At 42.6% G+C, this 27,825-nt stretch overlaps 1 protein-coding gene across 1 annotated transcript in view; it reads left to right on the forward strand.

The window, feature by feature from the left end:
• Nucleotides 1-27,825, forward strand: part of pcxb (pyruvate carboxylase b) — a 344,298-nt gene that overhangs the window by 312,433 nt on the left and 4,040 nt on the right. Inside the window, 4 exon segments of the mRNA XM_034224887.1 lie at nt 10,918-11,092; nt 12,033-12,106; nt 24,835-24,975; nt 25,249-25,352. Of these exon segments, the coding sequence (XP_034080778.1) occupies nt 10,918-11,092; nt 12,033-12,106; nt 24,835-24,975; nt 25,249-25,352 (494 nt within the window).

Consider the following 27,825-nt stretch of genomic DNA (forward strand, 5'->3'; position numbering starts at 1 on the left):
CCTTCTGATCCATATCTATCAGGCTGATATCCACACACATTCATGGCCACTTTAATTTAGTCTAGGGTCTTTTTCTCCTTCCTTGTCAAGTTCAGCTTTTTGCTCCTTTCATCACTTAGCTGTAGGTTTCTCCCTCACATCTTTCCTCCCCTTTGTTTACATCTCTGTGAAAATAACTCCTGACTTCCTGTCACCCTTACCATCAAGTTGTCCTTTCTCTGTTAAATGGAGTAAACCTGGGAGATTATACGATCAAATATTTGTTATTTAGCCTGCAGGCAGTCCTGCCCTTGCCAATCACTGTCTGCTACCTCTCTATTAGTGTCTCTCAATCGATCTATTTCCCTAAAAGGTGGCATGGGAGTCATTCCTACCAAACAAACCGGTTGGTGGAAGTCTTCCGAATCCATGTAAATATTTTGGTCAGCGTTACAAATCTTTGTGCTGAACGTCACTTGTTCAGCATCCCACCCTCAATATTAAATGCAGCCGTTTTCACACAGCTCATAGAACTAATTCTCTGCCTGCCTCTGATCCACAGTGCAGAGTCCTGCACGGGTCTGATTTTCAAGACCCGCTCCCGCCCTGCACCCGCGACGTGCAATACTGAACCCGCCCCGCTACCCACAGATATTGCCAATTAGTTCTGTAACCCGACCCGACCCGTCGGCACAAGATCCGCAACCCGACCCGAACCCGCATAGCCTATGAGCAGTGAAAACGTGCAATTATTAACACACGCAGTTTCATATTTGTCTCAAAAAGCGTGGGATGTTGGTTCTTTTCTCCATCTAGGATGACACCAAAAGCCTCCCAGACGTTGGATTTCGCTCTTGAGGAAGTGTTATTGAAAATGCTGTATTCTCCGCTAGAGAGCTTCACCTCAGCCATTTCGAATGTGGCGCACACAGCAGCAGATTGATGCGCTGCAGAGGTTATGATTATGCGCGGTCCCGCGGGGGAGAGGTCTGAGGATTTAAACATTAAACTAAATTATTATTATTTTAATATATTTATTATGCAATACCCGCGACCCGACCCGCATCATCTTTGTTTTACCCAGAACCGAACCCGGAAAAAAGCGTTTGAAAAAATACCACCCGCGAATCACTTTTTTTGCGGGTCACTCGATGCAGGACTCTGCCACAGTGTCATTCAGCCTTGGTTTAAATTGTTTTTGCTTTCCTTTCACAATATTTTGATGCGAGCTGTACGTTTGAGATAAATCTGATTTATTTAGCTGTCACCCTCTGAACATCTCATAGCCCTTACAGAGATTAAATCAAAAATAATTGGTGTCAAGCTCTTCTAAGTTAGATAAAGTAAAAGTTGTATTTTATCACATTCATTTCCTACATCATTGCTATGTTAGTTGGGGCATTTTGTCTCATGAATCGTTAAATCGTACTCTAGTTTGAATGTTTGTGTCTGTATTTGACTGTTCTTACACTATGAGGTGTGATCAGCTTATTAGTTAGCAGCATTTGCATGCAACTTTAAAGATTTAAACACCATTTAAAGCAATGCATGCTACAGTATAGCTGTGAGATATCTGCATCAGTCGCAGAAGGAAGTAATGTTTCTTTTAAGGATCTTTGATGGAATTAATTAGTAACAGAGCATTATATCAAATGCTCTCATAGAGTATGCATTCATTTCTTGAATGCAATTGTATTTGCATTCACATTCGTTTTAATTAACAAAATTGTAATTGAGGCGTTCCCTCATTTTAGTTCTGCCAGGCTCAGTTCAGATGCAGCGTGGGTGGACAGAGCGGAGAAAGCTAGAAGCACGGCAGGGCCAGGAAGGGGAGGATGTGGGAGGATAGATGGGGGGCATGAGGAGGCCATCAGCAAGCAAGTGGATTCAAGAAAAAACATTATTGTCAGAAAATCCAGCGCATCCCTCAGAGGCACTGCACTCTGAGAGAGAAGAAGAGAAGGACATCTGTGACAATGAAACAAAAGGAGTGTGTTGTGGCGTTGTTTTAAAGGTGGGGTAGGTAATTTTGGAGAAACCAGCTCGAGTGCGTGAGAATTTGAAGATCCACAACCGGAGAAAATCTGCCACTTCCTTACAGAGCGCCTCCTCCAACACACACGCACATGACCAATGAGGGCACGAGATACATTTGTGCACAGAAGGAAGGCTGACAGGCAGGTAGGCCATCCAGTTATTTTAGCCGGGCCGGCTCAGATGATTGGTCGTGCTTTTTACTAGGAAGTAGGGATGCACGATATTAGGAATTATGACGTCATCCCGATAAACCCGATACAAGTATTAATAGCCCCGATAATATACAATATATTTTTTGGGTAAAAAAAAAATAAAAAATACTGCGGTGTGGGTGGATTGGGATGAGGGGCGCTTGTTTTTCACTCGGCTCCTCCCGTTTTGCCAGTACTGTGGTTTAGGAAGAGGGGAGTTCTTCACAAATCCAGCGCTCCCTAACTCATGCCTGGCTGTGACGTAAATGGTGTGCGGCCGTGAAGCCAGGACAGTAAACAAACATGTCGTCGGTGGTATGGGCGTTGGAGCTATGTGCAACTCAAGGCATATGCTCGAACCGGAGCTGCCTGGACGCTGCAATCATGTTGCGCACTATCCGTGCTGAGTGTGCTGACTTTTCGTACAATGCCCCACTGTCTGGCTTCCTGCATAAAGTCAAGTGCTCGGCGCAGTTGTGGCGAAATGTCGCTCCTCTTTTTTCATTTAAACAGCTCCTTATCCGTAGCTAGCTAGCACCAGATGCTAACAACAACAATGCACGTAAGGTCTCTTGCTCGCTCGGGCCACACAAGGAAGTTTTTCCTTGTACGATGTGAGGGTCTAAGTATTGTCATACTGATATTTTGTACAAACTGTAAAGTCCACTGAGACAAATGTAACATTTGTGATATTGGGCTATATAAATAAACATTGATTGATTGATTGATACACACACACCCTCCCGGTCCTCCAGATGGCTAGTCGGTGCCTTTATACAGTCTATGGTCGGTGCCTGCCGGTGAGCGTGGAAGTGTGGTCTGCCACAAGCGGGCGGCAGGAGAGAGGGGCTGTCAGCATCAGCTTGTAGATGGTATTTTAAACTCGATGCGCTCTGAAACTACGGGGCGGCCAAGGAAAAAAAATACACATGCGTTAATCGCGTTAAAATAATTAGTGGCGTAAACAATTTTTTATTATCGGTATCGGTCTTGAGAAGCAGGAAGGTATCGGTATCGGTTTCAAAAAACCAATATCGTGCATCCCTACTTTTTACAGTACCACGGCTTTTATCAAAGCACTTAAGATATTTATTGCTATAGGGATGTTAAGAGCATTCCATGGAATATAACAAAAAGTGTATCTCGAGCCGGTTTCTCAAACTTACCTATCCCACCTTTAAGAGTAAGAGGAGAGAGTAAATAACCTTGAAGAAAGAATGTTTCTTTGTGAATGCACACTCTCTCTCTTCTCACACAGTATCTGTCCACTTAAACAATCATACAGTTTCTTGGAGGACGGAATGTTAACGAGCAGCGCCTACAATGAGCCGGCCATCTTTGCAGTGTCTTCCTCTCACACACACACACACACACACGAGTCAGCTATCTTTTAACTGTTAGCTCTGTGACTAATAGCATTGCATTGGGCCCTTTGTCTGGAGATTTCTGCAATACACACACACACGTGCGCCCACTAACACCCCTACACCTGACACATACACAGAGAGTAGAACATGATAGCACACACACATTTGCAAACATCACATGGATGTATGCAGAGCATGTGAGCACACAGGAGACTAACGGTCAGCTGAATGTTGGATTTGCTGCACACATGCTTAAAGTGCAAATGAGTGGAAACACAAATGCAGATTGCCAATGCTGTGCTTAGCATGTTAGCTTAGGTGACCATTATTTAAACCTGAATGAAGCTAGAATAAATAGGCACACACACATAGAGGTCAGTCGCTAAAGAAGCTGTGCTATTTGCTTTTTATTCTGTGTGAATAGTTCCAAGAAATATTTGCTGAAGCAACTCAATGGGCTACTCCTCCCCTGTGTCATCAAAAGCAAAAAAACATGTTAAAAACAAAACAGAAGCCTTTGGGCCAAATGTCTTTGTCTTGACATAATCTCTTCAGCCGACATTATAAGTAGCCTCAGATTGATTTTCTATACAAGTCGTGTCAGACCAACAACTGTGTGGGCAGATAAAGCATCCCATCATTAGTTTTGTAGCAGCCTCCACTTTTCTTTCTTTCTCCTCTTCTGTTTCTAAGAGGGAACCAGGATGATGGCTGGTGATATGCAGCAACACTGCAGTCTTCTTTGATTTGCTTTTGGCACTTTACTGGAGGGAAAAATATAAGATGGAGGGAACTAAAGTGGTTCACTGCAGATCTTAACACAACAGTGGTTTCACTTATATGCAAATGTGAAAACAAATAACTAGCATTTAGTTTCTTTTTCCCTCTGCTTCAAGTGTTCTCATTCATAACACTCCGTTCGATGTCTCACTATGGGATGCGCCTCAACGCGTATGCAAACAGAAGCATCAATCTCATTACGCCAATCCTGATTGGCTGCTGATCTTGACGTCTACGTCAGGGAATCCACCCACCCTTTAAGTAGCTTGCGCTACGTCGCAGCGTCATTCAAACACCTCTTCTCGCTTCAGAGCACATCTCGAATATCAGTAGCCGGGCTAGCTTAACGGTCCACAGACTGAACCCAAGCTAACATTCGGTCGACGGGCGCTTGCCGGTTACTTTGTTGCTTTGCAGAAGAATTGAACAAATATTAACACACCAGTTAATATTGTAATCTGCCCCGCCATTTTTTCTTTCGAAATAACGGTAAGGTTTGATTTTTTTTTCAAACAGTAACATACCTGCTGCTAGTTTATCCCTCCGCACCGACACCACGGCGAGCGAGGACGGACTCTTCTCTCCCTCACACCAGAGGAGACGGAGATAAGAAAGATATTAACACACCAGTTAATATGTTTTGGAGAAAAATCTACCCCGTCGTTTTTTCCTTTCGGAATAACGATAAGGTTGGTGTTAGCAGATTTAGACTTAAACCTTTTGTCTCCTGCAGCAGAAAGGTGAATAATCTTAGCAGTTCAAGTTTAGCCATTCATCACGGCGTTATTTATTATAGGCACACATCTCAAGAGGCTTGAGGACAGAGAGAGAAGGGGCGTGACTTCCAACGGTCTTATACCCCAGGTAGTGACATCACAATCATGTGGTACAGCCCTAACCAATGAACATAGTTAGTAGTCGCAGCTACTTACATAAGCAATATATGGTACACAGTAATACATGGAGTCATACACTATACATGTCTATGTTATATCTCAACACTCCCACTTATGAATTATGTGCTTACTGTTTACCTGTTTATATCTAATCAACCAAACAAAAACATGGTACAAATGATTTAAATGTGGGCTTCTTCCACACATTTTACACACCAAACATGATCCCTTCAAATTTCCTCAGCTTCAGTTTGGATACAGGCTTGGTCATCACATCTGCAACCATTTCGTCTGGAGGACAATAAACCAGTGTCATCTTTCCCTGCCTTATGGTGGACCTAATGAAGTGGTACTTAATATCCACGTGTTTACACCTTTGTCTACACACAGGATTTTTAGCAAGGGCTATTGTCCCCTGATTGTGTCTATCCCTTCCAGTAGCTGCTCCAAGTAAATACACTCCTGTATTGTTAGAGCAAGAGCCATATACTCAGCTTCACATGTGGAAAGCGCTACTGTAGGCTGTTTCTTGGTTTTCCAAGAGACTAGTGAGCTGTCCTTACTCATGCTCACACAATACCCTGTCATACTGCGTCTATCTGTTTTATCTGCAGCCCAATCAGCGTCACTATAAGCCTGTAGGCCTAGTTTCTCGCTGCTCTTTCTGAAACAAAGCTGTTTGTCTGCAGTACCCCTGAGATAACGCAAAACGTGTTTTACTGTAACCCAATGTTCATCTGTCGGTTCAGCAAAATATTGTGATAACTTGCTTACCACGAAACATAGGTCTGGACGTGTACAGGTAGTCAAATAAATTAGGCTGCCAACAGCCTCTCTGTATTTCTTCACATCCACCATTTTAGGTGCATCTTCATTGTAATCTAACTTTTGGTCACAAGGTGTGTCCCTTATCCTACACTCCTGCATGTCAAAACGTTCCAGTATCTTTTCCACGTATCTCTTTTGTGATACTTTCACACAGCCGTCAGCCTCCTGTCTGCCAATTCCATGCTGTGTCTCTCCGGCTTGAAGGTGCTGTCAAAAATCTTGAATTTCTTCTTATCGTTGATGATGTGAGACGACGCTCCCGTGTCCACGATCAATCCTTTTCTGTGGGTCTGTAGTTGTTGTCTCTGTAGGCTGGTCTCTTCAGCTCGCACTTTGAGGGTGTAGTCACCTCCTCCCGCAGCTTCTCCGGTACCACCTGGCATGCTCGCGCACCGAGCGGCATCACCGCGGTCCTTCTTTGAGCACGCTTTGTCTGTGTGCCCCTTGCTTGCCCCTTACACCAGACTTTCTTTCTACAGTCATCTTTTCGATGGCCTTTCTCTCCGCATCGCCAACATGTGCCGACGTGTTCTCCGCCGCCATCGGGGATGAATCGTTTGGCGGGCTTTCTCTTTGTTGCTGCTTAGACCCTCAGCACCCTCTCGCTCGTCTCCTCTGAGGCCTCGAAGTTCCTCAACTTCGCCTTGAACTGTCCCAACGTTACTTCACTGTCACCGTGTGTCACCATTAGAGTGAACGGCTTGTATTTTTCGGGTAATCCCCGCATAACCATCGCCATCATTAGTCCCTCACTCGGTGCTTCTCCCGCGCTCCTGAGTGCCGTAATGATCTGCTCAGCTCGGATAATGTACTCTGTTACCGTCTCATTATCAGCTTTCTTCAGCGCAGTCATGGTTATACAAGGTGACGATCCTGGGTCTGCCTTTTCCAATATAGTGCTCCCTTAATATTCTGAGACTTTCTGAGACTTTCTCGGCCCTTGTCCTTCGTGTCTCTGAATATCAGGCCTAAACTGGTATTGTCAAGTAGCGGCGCTAACTCACAATAGGCGTCAGCATTGAGCTTGTCGTCTTGAGCCCTCAGTGCCGCGGTCAGCTCTCCAGCGGGTGCTCGAAGGATGGTCTCCTTCAATCCCACTCCGTGCATGCAACACAGCATCCTCTCTTCCCAGAGCTCATACTCTTCTGCTTTCCCGTCAAACGTGGGCCACTTGCTCTTCCTCGTGGTTCTATTTGCCATGGCTTTTTCGTTTGTAGCTTCAGTAGCTTAGCTTAGGTCCTCGTTAGCTTAGCTTTAGCTTCCCTCGGTTCTCCCGATGCTAAACTAGCTTAACACGTGGCTAACTAGCTACTCCTATGCTAACCGTGCTAACAGGCAATCTTCTCGCCTTGTTATCGCACGTGCGCTTCGAACTGTAGAATAATTCATCGCATCTGGGCCCATAACCTGTTAGCAGATTTAGACTTAAACCTTTTGTCTCCTGCAGCAGAAAGGGGAATAATCTTAGCAGTTCAAGTTTAGCCATTCATCACGGCGTTATTTATTATAGGCACACATCTCAAGAGGCTTGAGGACAGAGAGAGAAGGGGCGTGACTTCCAACGGTCTTATACCCCAGGTAGTGACATCACAATCATGTGGTACAGCCCTAACCAATGAACACAGTTAGTAGTCGCAGCTACTTACATAAGCAATATATGGTACACAGTAGGGCTGTGCAATTAATCGTATTTTAATCGCGATTACGATTATGGCTTGCGACGATTATGAAAACAGCATAATTGACAAAATACGATTATTTTGCTGGGTGCGCTTTCGCCCCTCCCTAAAAGCCCACTCGGCCACGTGGGAGTGACATGTGTTGTGAGTGTTCAGCGCGAGCGAAGATGTCAGAACAAGAGCAGCAACTCGTTAAAAAGAAGGGTCAAACTATTTCCACTATTTGCAAGTACTTTGCCATTACATTTCACATCGCTAAAGATATGTGCCCAGTTAGCACTGTTAGCAACCAGGGCTTTAAGCAACTTGTCAACACGTTGGTCAAGCGTTACGCGATGCCGTCTCGGTATTATTTCAGCAGGTCTGCGCTGCCTGCGCTATATGACAAATGCCGTGGGGAAGTTGAGAGAGATGTGGCTTCAGCTGACTACTTTGCGACCACAACAGACCTATGGTCTAGCCAAGGGGTGCCCAACCAGTCGATCGCGAGATGTGTCTAAAAATAGAACAACAATATTCTGTTTTATCGTTAATGTCCTGTAACATAATCTTCCTGTGTCAGAATAATGCACTTGAACGCATAAAAGCTTTGTGATTGGCCGGCGTCACCCCATGTGTTGGGGCGTGGTTGAGGGTATTCAGTACAGGTGGCAATATTGTCACCTGCCTGCGCTCATCTCTGAAACCAGACCATGTAAACAGCCTGGTGTTTCTTGAAAAGCATCTTTAAGAGATGACATGAGCAGCCCTACCAGCATTTGCCATGGTGGCCAAAACATTTTTATTTGGTCTTAAATTGTAGTTCAACATTTATTTCCTGTTACTTCTGGACCATGACGGTTGGCCAGCCTTCAACGTTTAACTGAGTGGAATATGTTGAATATGTTTTACCAAAATGTTGGCTATATGTTAAGGAGTTTTCAGTAGGTTGTGACAGTGCACTGCATCATATTTGATTTCATTTATTTTGGTCTAATTTATTTTTATTTATCATATTAATAATATATGTTTAGTATGGTTTTGGAAGTGCGCTCCAACATATTTGTTGATCTTGTTTATTGGTAAAATATTATTTGTTTTAAAGTTCAATAAATGGTCAATGAATAATCGTCAAAATAATCGTGATATCAATTATTGACCCAAATAATCGTGATTATGATTTTTGCCATAATCGCACAGCCCTAGTACACAGTAATACATGGAGTCATACACTATACATGTCAATGTTATATCTCAACAGTTGGATTTCTTTTCTCGGTAACATACCTGTTACTAGCTTGTCCCTCCGCGCCGACACCCCGGCAAACGAGGATGGACCCTTCTCTCCCTCACACCAGAGGAGTCGGAGGCTCGGCTCTGCGGCTGCGGGTTTAAGATCTCGAGCACGGACTCACACCAGGTCTGCTCGTCCTGCCTTGGGCTGGAACACGCCCAGGAAGCTATCGATACCCCCGTTTCGTGCGGGCATTGTGCCCGCTTCACCATCAAGAGCCTCCGCCGACGGCTAGTGCGCCAAGCTAGCCTGTCGGGACAGGACCCCTTCATGTCCGTTGATTCGCCGGCCGGCAATCGGGACATGGTGGCGACCGCCGCGGAGATTGAGCCCCGCGCTGTGTCAGGCTGGGGCTCAACAACGGCGGTAGCCGCGGAATCGGAGCCCCGCGCCGTGTCAGGCTGGGGCCCGGTGGCGGCAAGAGCCGCGAGAGCGGAGCCCCGCGCTGTGTCAAGCTGGGGCTCCCAACTAACCCTCATAAGGGCAAGCCTGTTACCAGGCAACTGCTCTCCCACTGGATTGTGGAAGCGATTGCTCTGGCTTATACGAGTCAGGGTTTGCAGGCACCAACGGGCCTGCGTGCTCATTCTACTCGTGGACTGGCTACATCCTGGGCTTTGTTCAAGGGTGTTTCCATCCAAGACATTTGTGCAGCAGCGAGCTGGTCCTCACCGCTCACTTTTGTCCGCTTTTACAGGCTAGATGTCTCTGCTCCAAGTGTGGCCCGTGCAGTGCTGGGCCCCGTGTTGAGACAGGGTTCTACCTGTTAAGTTCTGGTTGTTTTGGTGATTTTCGAGATAAGCATGTCTAGCAATACGGGAGTTTCAATATCCCATAGTGAGACATCGAACGGAGTGTTATGAATGAGAACTATAGGTGAAGTGAGATGTCTCACCAGACGGCCCTTCTTGCTAAGGCAAAGCGAGAAGAGGTGCTTATTTTGAATGACGCTGCGTCGTAGCGCAAGCTACTTAAAGGGTGGGTGGATTCCCTGACGTAGACGTCAAGATCACCAGCCAATCAGGATTGGCGTAATGAGATTGATGCTTCTGTTGGCATACGTGTTGAGGTGCATCCCATACAGTAGTGAGACATCTCACTTCATGTTACTCTGAGAACTGGGGTTACGTAAGTAACCTATAGTTTCTCTCCCTCCCTTTCTCCATCTTGTAGCACTTCCGCGTGCATCTCCATCTTCCCCCTCTCACCCTGTCAGCAGCTTTTATCCAGTGGTGAAGTACAATGTGAGGTTTTATACATCCCACATGCTTTCAAGTGCTGTGGGGATACAACGACTGAGAAAGCATTCTGCAAGACTTGGAATAAAAATGTTACATGATGTTTGTTTCCCCTTCCTGTAGCCCCCTCAAACGCAACTCTTAGCCTGTATTTCACCTGGTTAGTCCCATTCAGATTAAGGAACCATTTTACAAAGGACACCTAGCTAAGAACAGCAACAATATAGAGTTTCAATTCCCTCAAAATCAAGGTCACATGGCATTGTTTGAGACATGGATCAAGTTTATGGACAGAACTTTTATTGATTTGCTGCAACAAGCCAGTGTTTGTTAATGTTTTTGTGAGCCATGTCCTGTCATTGATTTATGCTAGTCCAGACACAGCTTGTGTTTCACGTAACTATAGCATTCTCTCTTTCTGTTCAACCTGCATCAACAAGCATTGTTGTCTTCGTACTTCTCAAGGCAGGTGGTTCAGAAAACAACGACGCAACTGTGGGAGAGAAAAAATCAAAAGAACATCCATATCTATTTCGGCTTAAAATATATAAATGTAAGCATGCTTTGAAGTTTAAAGTCAGTCTGTAGATTATTCCATGCAGAGAAACTAATCCTCTGCTCCCCTGTGCTCTCTTCTCTTCTATCCCAGGTGCTGAAGAATCTCCCTCGCATTGAGGGTCGCCCCGGCGCCTCTCTGCCCCCCCTGGACTTCAAGTCCCTGGAGGAGGGTCTGCGGGCGGCACACAACGATGAGATCACCCCCGAGGATGTGATGTCAGCAGCCATGTACCCCAAAGTGTTCCAGGAGTTTAAGGAATTTACAGGTGAGTGGGCAGACTTGATAGTTATCACAGCCATTATCTTCAAGTTCATGTTTAATCTTTTAGTTATTGTTCATTTAATCAAATTAGATCTGTAATTATAAACCAGATTGGGTTCATGGCTTTTGGTCTGGGTCTCCCTGCTCATTCTAACCTGTACTCTGAGGTACTTCCTGAGGCTTGGAATAAGCAGCCAACCGGTATTAAGGCACATCCAAGGTTAGCCATCAGGTAGAAAATGTTTTATTTGTAGTTTTACTTTCAGGAGAACAATCAGATGCTTCAGATTCAGGCGAGAGTGCAGTTGAGCCCCAAAGCCGTAACAACACCTGTCTCAGATGGAGCATTTGAATAATGCTCATAAGAAACCAGAACAGTAAGAAGTGGTGCTGGGGGGGAAATCAGCATAACCAGTAACAGCATTTTTAAGCAGGTGTGAAGTACACGCAGCCAGCAGCAGCAGCAGGAGGCAGAGAAGCCTGTGATGTTGAAAGTTTAATAGAAATCCTTCTTCAGGAGTGGAATTTCAAACTTTACTGGAAGTTGTTTAAAGCCGTAACAGTTCCATTCAGCTGCCTGGATTAAAACCAGCTTAATTGTTGCTTCAAGGAGTCAGGAAATGTCAGCGTTACGTTACCTTTTAATGAGACGCTTTAATAGTGTAGACGTTCCTGAACTGCTCGGCTTCAGTCTGAACATAACCTTGAAACAAATCTTAACCTCTAAAGTCTTTTCTAATACCGTTTCAAAATATAATAATAATTATAAGAAACTAAACCCTTTGGGAATTCAGTGATTTCCTGTAGAGCTAATGTCAATATTGTGTACAGTGTAAAAGAACAGACATGGCGTTTGAGACGTCGTTAACCAATTAAGATTTTCCTTTTGGGTCTTTGTCTTCTTTGCCGCTGATGTTAAGTTGGTCTCTGTTTCTATTCCCCAGCTAACTTTGGTCCAGTGGACTGTCTCAGCACCCGGCTGTTCCTGGACGGACCCAAGATCGCTGAGGAGTTTGAGGTGCACAACGCATACTACACAGAGTACCATTTCTAGACCAGAACTTCAGGGGGGAACTCTGCACGATTTACAGATTAAGACCATTTCTAACAGATGGCAGATATGGAAAGACATGAGAATCCACTAGACAGCAAGCCTCTAATGAAAAGCTGTTGCATTATGGGAAGTGTTTGGGGCCTGACCTTTATATTGTGAACTAAAGGTCAGGATATCTTTGCCTTTGCAGAACATATTTAGCCCTTTTTCTTTAAAAAAAAACATGAGCAGATGCCATGCTAACATTAACCATTTTATAATATTGCTTGAGATGAGTGAATGCTTTTGATTTGTGTTCCAAAGTACAGACCAGAACTAATGCAGAATAAATGCACTTTTATAGCGCATTTGTAGTTATGCAAGCTAAAAAATAAAGAAAATGTACAAATGACAGCAAAATAGCTTCAAAATCAAACGTGAACAAGTGTGTACTCATTTATTGCATTAATTGTGTTGAAGGTCCCCTGAAGAAAAGGCATCATCAGCAGGATATGATTTGATCAGAGTCACAGTTGATGACACATTGGGGAGTACGGAGATATTAACACTTTATTAAGGGGACACAAACTGCGTTTCTGATCCCTCCAGCCACTGGTTGGCCTCTCCCCACAGACATGACGGATTGACTTTGTCGTAAGATGTTGGAGAGTGAGCCCGCTGAAAGGCACTGAGGGCCCATACTGTACTATTAGAGAGCAAAAAAAGACCTCACACATTTCAGAAGCTTGTGCCATTAGTTTGTTGTCCAACAGGGAGGCGGCTGTATAAAATAAAGGAGTTACATTTGCTTTGCACTCAAATAAATCAGGGGCACAGGAATGTATCAGTCTCTTAGTGAGAGGATGTAAATTAGCTGTTAAATGTTCCCGGGGATATTGGCATCTAAGTAGGACAATTATTCAGAATCAGCAGGTTGGAAATAATGTTCAACATATGTGAAGATGCAATCAGCAGAAATACTCCAAGATGTCGGCTGTCCTAGCAAGCTACTATCAGTCCAGGAGCGAGCAGGGTGGAAGACGCAGTTTTTATAAGATAGTTCAGACAGAGGTTGAGGAGAATGACAGAAGTTACAACTTTGACGAGCAAAACTCAAACTAAAGTGATTGTTCAGGTCCAGATTGAAGAGTGTGTAGAGACTAGTGACGGTAACCTTTGTGACAGATGTCAAAATCCAGACGTTCGATCAAAGAGACATTTAATTTTTCTGCAGGAAAGAGTCTGTCACTCAACATGTGATCAGAAAATAAATATGCCTTTGTACTCTATTCAAAACTTGTTCCTAACTTTCCTATTAGGTAATGGGGAGGAAAACTACACACATGCAGAGTTGGAAAATCTAAAGGCTTTTTCAAGGCAACACTTCAGTTGTAAGGACAATGAATATACATATTATTCCATTAGGATTTAGCTCAGCAGTAAACTCAAAACTGTTGTTCCACAATAAAAGCTGTTAATAGGTTTCTAACTCAGTGTTTGAGACTGATCAGATGGCTGCGGTGTGAAGCTGTTAAACAGGAAGTGAGACGGGTCAGAGAGGATGGCTGTGACATTTTTAGCCGCGATCAGCCCCTCTTTAGATCGCTCTGTGGGTCAGTCCATGATAACCTCCACAAAGAGGAGGCTACAGTTTTTCATGGAGGTCGGTGTTGGTGAGATTCAGAGTGTGTGTGACGTACGGGGTGCAGCTTTTATGAATTAACGCATATTAGGGATCGACCGATATGGCTTTTTCACGGCCGATAACGATTATTAGTAATCAAGGAGACCGATAACCGATATTTGGAACCGATATACATTTGCAGTAAAATCAGAAAATCTTGATGTCAAAATGTAGAATAACAGAACTTCTTTGAAATGCCTTTTTATGTTTAATGAACTTTTCAACATCTTAAAACTGGTTTCCTCTCTGTGACTCTGAGTAAAGTAAATGAAGTTAAAATAAAAACTACTAAAACATGTTCTGAACTTCTGATATTTGAGTCTCACTCTAGTCCCAATTCAGCAGCACCAGATTGTGGTGCAGAAAGCAGAGTTGCTGCGAGGCCCCCCCCCCCCCCCCCCCCCCCCCCCCGGTCCCTTTGTAACTGGGAAACTGATAGAATTGGATCATAAAATCGTGGTGTTTTTGCAACTTCAGCATAGGGGATTGGGATGTTTATTGAACTTCGGCTTTCAACTGATTTACCTTCGAAACACCCCTCACTGCTGCTGCTTGCCTCTGTCTGTGTTCTTCGTACCTGCCTGTAATCTGAGAAGGTCCCGCCTCTCTGGCTGGCTGCAGCCCGGAAAATCTTCAGTGTTGATTGACACTTCAGTAATAGCCTATCAGATAGCGCTGTGGGCGGGACTTTGCTCGTGAACAGTGGTGACTGCAGCCAGAGAAACGGCCGCATCAGAGCCAAAGTTGTATCGGCAATTTGATTTAAAAAAAAGCCGATACCGATAATCTGTAAAATGCGGAATATCGGCCTCGATAATCGGCCAGGCCGATAATCGGTCGACCCCTAACGTTTATCGACTGCAGCTCTGTAGCAAACCTGCCTCTACGATTCCTAAAGTGGGCAGCATGATGTTGTTGATTGGTATTAATTATGAACTCTGTGCATGTTAAGCAAAAGGTAGTGGAGCTATCATTCTGAGTTGTTACTGAAATTCCTGGACTTGGTTTGGTGTGAGCTTAGGGATAACATAGTTAGGAGAATATACAAAATACAAATGTATCCTCGTACTTGTAGAGCTATTTATTTATCTTGATTAGTTATGGTCTGTGTTATCTGAAGGTTATAGTTTTTGGATTAAGACATTTTTTGTTGATTTTTGAAGTATTTGGCGCATTGAGCACAAGAAGCTGAATAAATAGCACCCATTTCCCCTCAGTTTACATTTCTTCCATATTTTATTTTCATAGCTTAAATCAAAAGAAATTATTCATTGATAAAAAGGAAACCTATGACAACATTAAAAGTAATTTTAATTATTTCCAACCATCTGTGACTTGCATCTCTCTGGAAAGTAGCTGCGTGCACATCTCCAGATCCGCTTCATCAGATGGACAGTATAGTCAAGAAGCAAAGTAACAAAACAGCGCAGCTCACAGATAAATGGTCTTCTATTGATTGTGGACAAAACCATAACCAATTTCCCACAATAAAAAAGACTGAAGACCTTTTCTGTATTTTCCCAAGGCTCCTAAGCTTCACTTCACACTCCTCCGTTTACCAGTATTATTTATAACCTTACTAAGACTAACACAACCTCATTTATTATAAATTAGATTGTTTCTTACAATATTTTCTCTCATGAGTAGTGCAAAGATTTAACAGAGTGATTTGCAGCGGCTAGAGGCCTCACGTTTGAGTACAGTTCCATTTCACTGCAGCACGACGGATTCAGGCGTGTGTTAATTGATTTTATATTAGACGGGACATGAGGAGCCTTGCTCTGCTGCCGCATTACTATCAAAGAATCAGGATCTGCATTGATTGCGCTAATTGGGTATCGACCCCAAAGAAGGGCAGACCCCCCGTCCTCCTTTGTTGTAAACCCCCCAGGGTGTGTGTGATTAGAGACAATAGAAATGAATGGTCAGACCACCGACCACTGATTTATAATAAGTCTTTTAATATTTCAATTAGATTTTTTTGTAGCAGCTGTGGCAGATATTTGTTTGAAGCTACAGGTTGGTTCGTGCTGCTATGCTTCCTTTTCAAATTCTTACAACGCTAAATAGTAAGGTTGAATAAATTGTTCTTGATTTCTAGTTCAAAGAATATATTTATCAACACAAATTGCTCAACAAGCCACAAAACCCTTTACAGCTACAGTTGAAGTGGAGTATAAATACTTTTCCAGCCTGGCCAATGGCAGTATTGGCTTCCCTTGCTGTAAAAATTGATTTTCTAACGGTGTCTTATTTAAAGTGAGACCCCTTGTTTTTAACCCGACTCACTTTGCGTGTTCTCCTCTCTAAATAGAAAACCTGTCATTCAGAAATTCCCCAAAAGCTAGACTGTTGTTTTGTTTTTCCAGCCTCACTTCTCACCTCCCCTCGCTGCTGTTTATCTCACTCCGTCACAACTGTTGTCACTTTCAGACGCCAGGACTTCTGCTCAGAATCCTTCACAGCCCAGGAACAAACATGATGGCGACTCCCTCCAGATCAGGTCCGATTAGCAGCACCAGACTGGAGAGGGATGAAAACATGTCAGAGAAAATCAGCCGTCACTTGTAGCGTTTCTGTTAGTTGTCTGCTTCCTTTTGAAGTGCAGAATTCCTCTAGGGCAAAAACAAGCTCTTATATTAATATAAAAATACATGCAGTAATAACTTTATTAATACAGCACTTTGAAGGAATGCAGTGAGGCATTTCAAATCTGAAATAAATCACGTAAAAATAACATAAGATAAAAACAATAATAACAAATAAATAAGGCATATTGTAAGAAGAAAGTGCCAACATCTAATATTTAGTATTTCAAATGTCTGCCGTAACATTGTATGAGGCTGTTGTCATTTTTTCCAAAACATTTTTTTAAACTGATGCTTATATAAGTACTTGGTTCATATGTGCTTACATTTATGAAGACACATAACTGGACATTGATCAAAAATATGATTTAAAAGTGCTTTGTAGTACATTTGGTATAGACTGTGTTGAGAAATGATTCGGATTATGTGTCTGCCTACAAGTAGAACACACCATGTGATGCATGTGGCAACGTTGTGTCTTCCGGTCCTATATTTTTGTCTCGTTAAATATTAATGATCTCACAATTGTAGATATATATCACTGGGGAACATTGAGCTTTGTTGAAAAACATTTGAAACCGAGGGAAGAGCCCTGAGGAAAGTAAATATCTCTGTGCTACGAAAACAGTTCGTCAGTTTAAATACAGGAGAGTATCATGCACTCCATACTCCTCCTACTGTTGAGTGCACGTGCACATGTCAGCATTGTTGGTGTAATCTCCCACACATACCTGTACAAAGATAAACAGAAAGTGTAATGCAGCCTAACAGGGTTTTGTAGAGGATGAATGTGCAACATGGCAGCTGAACGGTCTGCATCACAAAATGAATGTGTTTCAGAAGAGACACAAGCCTTTGTTGGTGTTTGTGATAAATCCGTAGTGACAGCCACAGTCCATGACAGATGACTCCGCTGAACATTACCATCCGCACGGTTACCTGTGTATTTGGAACAAAAATAGTTTTGAGCTCTTGGCGTCTACCGTGTGAAGCACGCAGCGGAAATTTGTATCGAAACAGATTCAAGCACCAAATCTTTTCTGAGCGCTGAGCTAGACCTAAAGCCCTGAGTTGTTGATGTTGTGGGAAGTAGATATAAAAGCTTTCACAGTAATCATTTGGTATTGGTAAGCACTTCATTTCAAGCCTGTTGCAAATCCACTGCGAGAGCCTTATCAGAACTCCGAGCGAGGAAGATTTCTGTTAGTACTGAGTGAGTGTGTGGGTAAACACAACGGCTACCGCTTTGTAATGCAGTATAATCACATCAAAGAATAATTCACCTCCAAAATGACCCCTTATAAATCAATTACCATTACATGTTGAGAAATAAAGAGGTCTGAGTTTAACAACAGAAAAACAATATGAAAACATCTCTTTACAAAATCTCACACAACCTATGCAGTATAATCCAAATCGAATTGAGTGAGTCCTATGCTCACGACTTCAGCATTAAGAGTACTACCCCGTTTACTTTAATTCATTAAGACTTTTCTGCATTTTTTTCTTCACAAATGTATTGTATGAGTTGTCCATCCATCTTCTCCCACTTATCCGTGGTCGGGTTGCGGGGGTAGCAGTTCCAGCAGAGAGCCCCAAACTTTTCCTTTCCCTTGCCACATCAAATGTTGAGTTGTATATCACCACATTCGCCCATGTATGAATATAAATGATCAAAAAACACTTTGTAACTAAAGTATCTGAAGGCCATTTTAGGGCATACACATATGAATGGATGACAGGTCCACCCATCGCTGTCCTTCGACGACACCCCCCCACACACACACACACACATACACACACACACACACACACACACACACACACACACACACACACACACACACACACACACACACACACACAGGAGGTGAAAAAGACATCAACCTAACTGGCATGTGCTGATGACTCGGTGTGCTATTAATCATGTTTGATGGAAATATAAACAGATTTCACAAACATGGAGCCAGTCATACACACCCTGTCAGTGCTAATGTGCACCGACACATGGCGCTGATCTCATTACTCTGTCACTGACAACACGCGTCATTAATAAAGTCAGATCGGAGGCATACTGGGAAACTTGTTTCAGATGTTTTATAGCAGCAAAAGGGTAAGCAGTTAAATATGACATGAAAAGCTCTGCGCTGGAGGGGAACAATCTGCAAAGAAATGTGAGGGCTATATAGATATGAAACATACATAATGCACAAGAGATTACATCTCAAGTATGATACTAAAAGCAAATAGCAGGAATATGGCTGCTTTGATAGAACTGTATATCTTGAATCCTTTTAGTGCCGTTTGTTTGAACGTTAAAAGGTGAGGTTAGGAAGTGACACATCGGCAAGTGATCAATAATCATGACTTGAATTTGACCTTGAGTCTGTGAGTTATATCTCCACTCCATTATTTGTTAAATGACTGCTGGAATGTTTTGGTCAAAAATCTTAATGAGCCGTGGAATTGGACCAAAAATGAAAGGCAAGGCAAGTTTATTTATATAGCACTTTTCAACACAAGGCAATTCAAAGTGCTTTACAAAAAATTAAAGACATTAAGAAAAAGGCATCTAAAATCAGTCATTAAAAAGAAAAGCTAATAAAATAAACATTAAAAGAACAAATACATGGATAAAAGTTTCAGTGCAGTCTAAGATATGAATAGTTCAATTAAAAGCAGCGACAAAAAGAAAAGTCTTCAGCCTGGATTTAAAAGTAGTCAGAGTTGCAGCGGACCTGCAGGTTTCTGGGAGTTTGTTCCAGATATTTGGAGCATAATAACTGAACGCTGCTTTATCATGTTTAGTTCTGACTCTGGGGACAGAAAGCTGACCAGTCCCTGAAGACCTGAGAGATCTGGATGGTTCATAATTTAGCAGGAGGTCAGAAATGTATTTTGGGCCTAAACCATTCAAAGCTTTATAAACCAGCAGCAGTATTTTGAAATCTATTCTTTGACACACAGGAAGCCAGTGTAAAGACTTCAGAACAGGAGTGATGTGATCCACTTTCTTAGTGTTAGTGAGGACTCGAGCAGCAGCGTTCTGAATCAGCTGCAGCTTCCTAATAGATTTTTTAGTGAGACCTGCAAAGACACCATTGCAGTAGTCCAGTCGACTGAAGATAAAAGCATGGACAAGTTTTTCCAAATCCTGCTGTGACATTAGTCTTTTAATCCTAGATATATTCTTTAGGTGATAGTAGGCTGATTTAGTAACTGTTTTAATGTGACTGTTGATACTCAGGTCAGAGTCCATGACTACACCTAGATTTCTGGCTTTATCTGTTGTTTTGAACATTGCAGACTGAAGCTCAGCGCTAACTTTTATACGTTCTGACTTGGCTACAAAAACCATTACCTCGGTTTTATCTTTGTTTAATTGGAGAAAGTTCTGACACATCCAGTCATTGATTTGTTCAATGCTTACTCAGTGTTTGAATTGGAGCATAGTCTCCTGGTGAAATTGTTATGTACATTTGTGTGTCATCTGCATAGCTATGGTAACTTATTTTGTTGTTTTTCATTATCTGAGCCAGTGGTAGCATGTATATGTTAAAGAGAAGAGGCCCCAAGATGGAGCCTTGAGGAACCCCACATGTCATATTTGTCAACTCAGATGTGTATTTACCTATAGAAACAAAGTTGTTTCTGTCCTTTAAGTAGGATTCAAACCAATTTAGAACTGTTTCCGAAAGTCCCACCCAGTTTTCCAGTCGGTCTAGTAATATGCTGTGGTCAACAGTATCAAACGCAGCACTGAGATCTAATAATACTAACACTGAAGTTCTGCCACTGTCTGTGTTTAAGTGGATGTCATTAAAGACCTTTACAAGAGCAGTCTCAGTGCTGTGGTTTGGACGAAAGCCTGACTGGAACACATCAAAACAGTTATTTAAATGCAAGAAATTACTCAACTGTTGAAAAACAACTTTTTCAATGATTTTACCTAGAAATGGGAGGTTTGATATGGGCCTGTAATTGTTCATTACTGAAGCATCTAGATTATTCTTTTTTAAGAGCGGTTTAATGACTGCAGTTTTCAGGGCCTGTGGAAAAATACCTGAGTGAAGAGACTTGTTTACTATATGAAGTAGATCTGAGGCCATGCAAGGCAAAACATCTTTAAAAAATCCTGTTGGAATAATATCAAGGCAGCAGGAGGAGGATTTCAGAAGTTGTATAATGTCCTCTAGGTTTTTATCATTAATCTGATGGAATTGTGTCATGGTGTTTGAATTGATGTTAAGTGGAGATAGGGACAACACATTCGCTGTTCCTGATGCAGAGGCACTGACTGCTTGTCTGATTTTCTGAATTTTGTCAGTGAAAAAGGAGGCAAAATCATTGCACGCCCTGGTGGATAGAAATTCAGAGGCTACTGACACTGGGGGGTTAGTTAGTCTGTCGACGGTAGCAAACAAGGCACGTGTGTTGTTTTTGTTTTTGGTAATGATGTCAAAGAAGAACGATTGTCGTGCGTTTTTCAATTCCAAATTATAAAGGCCAAGTCTCTCTTTATAGATTTCAAAGTTAACCTGGAGATTTGTTTTTCGCCACCTGCGTTCAGCTTTTCGACATTCTCTTTTTTCTGTTTTCACGGTCATGGCCTTTCTCCATGGAGATATTTTCTTCCCAGTCACTTCCTTTACCTTAGTTGGAGCAATGGCATCTATAACATTTTTAATTTTTTAATTAAAATGATCTACTAGCTCATTTACTGAGATGTTAGCAGGGGCAAGTGTGGAAGAAAAATTCTGAGTAAACATTTCCCTAGTATTTTCAGTTAAACATCGCTTTGTGGTTACCTCTTTTTGAACATTTTTGTGAACAGAAATAGAGCTCTCAAAGAAAACACAGGAATGGTCAGAGAGTGCAACATCAGTCACCACTACCTTAGAGATATTCAGACCCTTTGAGATAATTAAGTCCAGAGTGTGCCCCTTATTGTGCGTGGGCTCCGTCACATGCTGAGTCAGTCCATAGCTATCAAGAACACAAAACAGTTCTTTAGCCCCTCTGTCCTGGGGGTTGTCAACATGGATGTTAAAATCACCAACAATGACTAGACGGTCAAAGTCAATACACACTATAGACAGCAGTTCAGTAAAGTCATCAAAAAAGCTTGCACAGTATTTGGGTGGTCTATAGATATTTAGGAACAGAGCTCGAGAGGAGCATTTCAGCTGAAGGGCCACATATTCAAAAGAATCAAAGTTTCCATACGATGTCTTCCTGCATTGAAGGGAATCATTGAACAGAATAGCAACTCCACCCCCTTTCTTATGCATTCTTTTCTGACTCATAAAACTAAAGTTGGGAGGGGTTGATTCGATAAGAACAGCTGCACTGTTATTTTGTTCAATCCAAGTTTCTGTTAAAAACATAAAATCGAGATTGTGCTCGGTGATAAAATCATTGATTAAAAATGTTTTTCCTGCCAAAGACCTGACATTTAATAAAGCTAGTTTAAGTTTGTTAAACACACCATCAGTCATGTTTTTTGTAACAAGCTGTGGCTGACATGGAATCAATGCTAAATTAGATAAACTCACACAAACGTTTGAGCGCTTCCTGTATCTAAGATGATTCACCGCTCTTAATCTATTACCTATCAACACAGATATCGGCAAAGCTATAGGCAGGCAGGGCCCCGGCATGTCCTGGAAAGAGTTGAGAGTGCCATACGCCCTTGAGCCTGGACCCAGCAAATATCAGTTTGCAGCGTTTAGTACACACACATCCTTATCAGGCTTCGGAGACTGCAGATGCCCTCTCGAAGGGAGGGGAGGCGGCCGACGCAGGCACGGTGATGGAGACGTGGGAGATGGTGCGGGGGTAGAGGACATGCTGCCTGGGGGGGAGGTGGTTGACGTAGGCACGGTGATGAAGACGGGGGAGATGGTGCGCGTCTCCGCGGTGATTTTGGTGGGCGTCGTTGAGGAGCGGGGGTAAAGGACATGGTGCCAGCCCTGCGTATCGCCTTAGTTTGGTCTTTGAACTCCAGGAAGGAATCAGTGCCAACCCTCTGTATCTCCTTCATGTGTCCAACGATCCCCAGGAGGGTGGGCAAGGGTGAAAGGGTGAACGGAGTATCCTCAAAGGCGTTGACAGGGGGGGGGTTGACGGGCAGTGGAGACTCCTCCATGTGTCTCCCATAATCAGAACATTCCTCAGTCGGGTGCAGTGATAATTCTTCAGGGTTTTCTGCGCAATGTGTTGTGTCTTTCTCCTGTTTTGATTCCTCTTGCCGCTTGTCCTTGGCAGAGGGAACAGATTGATAACGCAGGCAGTTGAATATGCTAGAGATAAACAATTTCACTCCTGACTTGTTCAGACAAACTCCATTTGCCTTGAAAAGATGTCTGCGGTCCCAGAAAAAGTTAAAATTGTCAATAAAATGAACAGAATGGTCAGTACAGACAGTTGAAAGCCAGGTATTCAGTGCAAACAATCTGCTGAATCTCTCCACTCCTCTTCTGACTGGCGGTAGAGGGCCACTGATGAAAGGAGTAATTCAAGCCGACTGCCAGGGAAGAGGTTGTCCTAATGCAACTCTGCTGCCATAAATATCAACAAGTGCTCTGAAGTCGTGTTTTAGCTCTGTTTAAAACTAGCTTACATACAAACGGGTTCAACTTAGGCAAAAACAACCTTAAAAGGTTCATAAATCTTGTGCAACTTTTCAAAGAGGTGCATACTGTATATTTCATGTGAGCGGTTGTGAGGAGATGTAGTGTTGCAGTTGAAGACTGTTGGAAGGGAAGGCAGTTGTGTTTTTCGGCTGCCAGGAGATTGACAAAACCGTATAAGTTGGAGAGAAACAGAGAGATGAAGATTGAGTGCCAGAGAGAGAGCAAAGGCATGCAAAGAAAGCTTTTGTTACCAGATACTGAGTGAGGAAAATAGATGAAGAGTCAGAGCTTCCACAGGAAGAGAGATGCAGAATGAAATTGAGATCAATACATACCTGCAGCAGAGTGTATTTCCGTCTTCGCACTGAGACTTAGTTTGGAATATCAATGGAGACTCAGCAGCAGAGATGCCAATGTGAGAAACAAAAAAGATGAGAGGGGAAGGGTCAACTGACACGGACGGATAAAAGAGAAGAGAGGCAGAAGGGGTCAGATGAGGGAAATTAACAACGGCATGGGGAGAAAAAGAACAATACACAACGGAAAGCTGACACACACGGGAGGACTGACAAAGAGAGAGATTGAAAGCCTGACAGGGAAAGTTGGACAAATGGAAGGATGGAAAAAGTGAGTAGCCCACCGGTGAGATGAGATATGAGGCGAGGCGTGAGATAAATAGTACAGTGGCTGGTGTCAAAGGAAAAACGCTGCAGTGACCAGAATGATATGAGGAGGGAGGAGCGAGGGTAGTCTTGAGACTAACTAACAGAGATTACAGGTATTGGTTTATAGAGATTGTTCCCTATAGAGCCAACCAATAAGGCGCCATTCGAGGAACTGCAGCGTTGGCATAGGTTATCCATATTTCAACATCAGGACTAAAACTAGATGATGTTGCCTTTACCGAGGCCAGTGTTGCATTCTTTGCTCCTTTGATAGTCCGTTTAACAGGTTCTGTTTCCGAGTTGTTGTCCACCTGTCAGAAATTACATTTTCTGATTATTCAGATGCCACATGAATGCAGCACACATGCGTAGTGTAGTCAGTTCAGTTATTGATAGTTGACATGTTTCATGTCCAATATTTGGTCTTTTTGAACATAATGTTTTGGTCACATAACTAAGGAAAAGGCACATTTTGTATTATAAAATGAATGATGGTTGGATTCCATTTAGCTTTTTCTTCAGTTTCCTTGCGTTGAGTTCATGTCTCTGACTTTAAGCAGTGAGAAACTCTGATCAATGAAAATGTTTAAATAATCATATGGCCTGCCTAAAAAACAAACATATAGAAGCTTAAAATCACATTGAAACTCTGCCATCCATGTTATTAGAGACACCTGTGTTTTTCCTATTCTCAATATTATCTTTGAGAAAAAACCTGTTGGAAAGCTTCCCATTTTTCACTCAATGTTTAATAGATTGAGATCAATTAGATTTAAACATAAATGGGTAACTGATGAGAGCAGATGGCCGCACATGCTATGCAGGTTATTAGTGTAAAATACAGAGATAAGATGCCATTAAACATGTATTTAATTAGGTACTCATCAATCTGTCTAAGTCTCTTCTCCTTCACCAAGAGCATGCTGTGCAACTCTCCAGCTCAGCGGGAGAGAAACATTGTGCTCAACTCGCTCCACTAACTTGACTTTTTATTTTCACCAAGCTCTGCATCTCATTGACTGCTTCAGCTGGACTCGTGTGCTAGGCACTCATGTGTTCATCTTAATATTCTAACATAATCTTATTTGTGTCCCACCTCTCTCTTCTTCCGGCTCTCTCTCTCTCTGGCCCTGTTCCTCAGGTGGAGCTGGAGAGAGGAAAGATCCTGCACATCAAGGCCCTCGCTCTGGGGGACCTGAACAAGGCGGGCCAGAGGGAAGTCTTCTTTGAACTGAACGGACAGCTGAGATCTGTGCTGGTGAAAGACACTGTCGCCATGAAGGTACACAGAGGGGGGGGGGGGCATAGGTTGTTGGCTGGATAAATGATGGATGAGGTAGAGATGGGATATGTATCTCTGCAGGTGAATAATAAATGGATGGAAAAGGGAGAAGTGAAAGAAATGATATCCTCTACTAGAATCCTGTTTTTATTCAGAGACCAATGAGCAGTGTAGAGGATGCAGAGCACAGAGGTCTGTTCCAATGTCCCGTTAGTCGTTGGCTGAATGACTGGACAGATGGATGCATGAAGTCTCTGTTTGTCCTCCACCCAGGAAATGAAGTTCCATCCCAAGGCTCAGAAGTCTATCAAGGGTCAGGTGGGAGCGCCCATGCCTGGAAAAGTGGTGGAGGTTAAAGTGGAAGTTGGATCCAAGGTGAGTCTATCATCACATCTGATGACTTTAACTCTACAAGTGCAGACAGTTTGCTTTTTATTCCATCTCCACCCTTAGTTGCTTATTTAAATCCTCATTGTGCTAAATCAAACTGTATTTTATGAAGGTCTTGTTATTGGTCACCTACTTATCCAACATTAAGAGAGTTTGGAATTAAAAAGAGGTTTTTATCTAGAATATATATTATATATAAATAACCTGTTTGTGTTTATATATCTAACACAAATATGTCTACTGGTTATCAGTACAGCTACAAAAGCTGCTCATAGTTGGTTTCCTCTCTTTGGACAGATGCTTTTTTATGTAAAAAAGCAAATCCCATATCCCATAATGTTAGTGAAAGTCTGATTTGAATCATAAACTGTCCGATCGATATATGTGCTGCAACTCGTGAATATTTTCATTATAATTTAGCCCATTATGTTCTAGGTTAATCATGTGGTCTATAAATGGTTTGTTAGTAGTAACACATTTCCACATCTTGTTAGTCCAAAACTTAAAGATATTGACTGATATGATATTAAACAGAACATGCAGGAAATCTCCATATTAGAGAGGCTGCTACTTTGAATGATTAATCACTTAAAGGGGACCTATCATGCAAAATGTGCTTTTGTACGTCTTTTATACATGAATATGTTTCTCCGGTGTGTCAGGGAACTCACCAAGTGTCAGAAAACACAACCCTCTCTATTTTCCTCCTTCGCCAAATCTCTAAAAAAGTGGCTGAAACGGATCTGAAAAAAACGGATCCAGATTTCAACACTTTCCTACGTCACAAAGAGACGTGCTCCGCTTATTGGTCAACTCTCCACCTATCAGGGGAATGAGCCACGGCCACGTGCATTGCCGGGATCAATACCAACCATCCGGGAGCAGGCCAGTGAGGACACATCCAATTTTGAAGCTGTAAGTTTTTATTTAGCGGTGTTTTTCCTGATAAAGCTATCTCTAGCTTGTAGTATGTAGCATGTAGCATGTAGCTTCGCCGTATCAATGTCGCCTCAAACCCAAATAGTAATCGGTTAGGTGTTTATATGTTTTTATAACATTTTATGTTGTACGCTCCGCAGTCTTTGCTTTGTCTTTTATTTTAATTATCAGGCATTTGCTAACATGTTCAGACATACTGCAGTAATGGCGATCTGTGTGAAGGCTGTAAAGCCACGCCCTAGCCGATAACACAAGTATTTATTCTCCTATTTATTAGTATTTTGTATCCTCTAAAATCATATTGAGTAAGTTATAATAACAAACGTAATCTTCTGTAGGTAAGTGCCGTTTTTTGCAGCGTTATATGTAAAAGCTTTTGTGATTGTAGTCTGTAAGAACGATCAGATCTGTAAGCTAAGCTACGCTACGCTAATGAGACATGCCGTTTTTTGCAGCGTTATATGTAAAAGCTTTTGTGTGTTTACTTGTTTGCGCACATGAATATAAATGGGGGTGTGTGAGGATACAACACTGTGTGTATGTATGTGAGGGGGGACACACACCACGAGTAAAACAGAACTAAAGCCCCGTTGGTATGTTGTTGTTGACAAGGCCTTACCTAGCAACAGGCTAATTAGTGGCTAGCACTCATTACAGTCAGTCTACTGAGCTCAGCCCCTCTCCAACATATCATCTGTATTGAGTCAGAAACACAGCATGCACGTTACGGTTCAAAACTAACTCAGATTGGAAAAGGCTAAGCAAAGAGCTTTGCTAAATAGAGAGTTTTAAGCCCCATCTTTTGGGATTTCAGACTATATTTATCCAAATAGTATTTTCTCATCCTGAATACTAAATTGAGATGATTTTGTTCTAACTATGTTTTCTTCTTTACAGGCCAGCACCTCACATACTTACTAATTAGTGACAATTTGTACATCCTTTGCTATTATTTACATTTTTTTTTTCTCATGGCGGAAATGAAAGACTGTACCTGGCAGCCCTGCACTACAATGAAAACGCTGAGCGTGCACAAGCCACTACATCCACTGGAAACCCTCTGTATAAACTGCAGTTCCCAAAGGCCAGGAAGGGAGAATGCAGAGCAAAACCAGTAAAGACTGACCCCGCATTCCGTAAGTGTTTAAAATATTTATTATACAACTATTTACAAATATAAAATTAGAAAGAACTTTCAGTTTTTTACATGCATATACTAATCTAAACCACATTTTTTGTTGTGCTTTTTTAAAAACATTGCACAGGCTACGTGGCCAACTTGATGGACCTCATCTTCGACCAAGTCTTTGTGGACCCTGCACCATTATGAGCGACCTGACAGGGACGAGGTCATCGCCGGGTATGCTACACGGTTCAATTTGGCTGCTGTCTGAACCCAACATCGACATTTTGCGGATCAGGAAACTCCTGCCTCCTTGAGGACAACGCAGGCCGGAATCACCACTCTGATCCTGCGTCCAAGGAAGCCCCAGCACCAGCTCACAAAGCTTCTGTAGGCTA

This window comes from Gymnodraco acuticeps, unplaced genomic scaffold, assembly GCF_902827175.1.
Source record: "Gymnodraco acuticeps unplaced genomic scaffold, fGymAcu1.1, whole genome shotgun sequence".
Lineage (NCBI taxonomy): Eukaryota > Metazoa > Chordata > Actinopteri > Perciformes > Bathydraconidae > Gymnodraco > Gymnodraco acuticeps.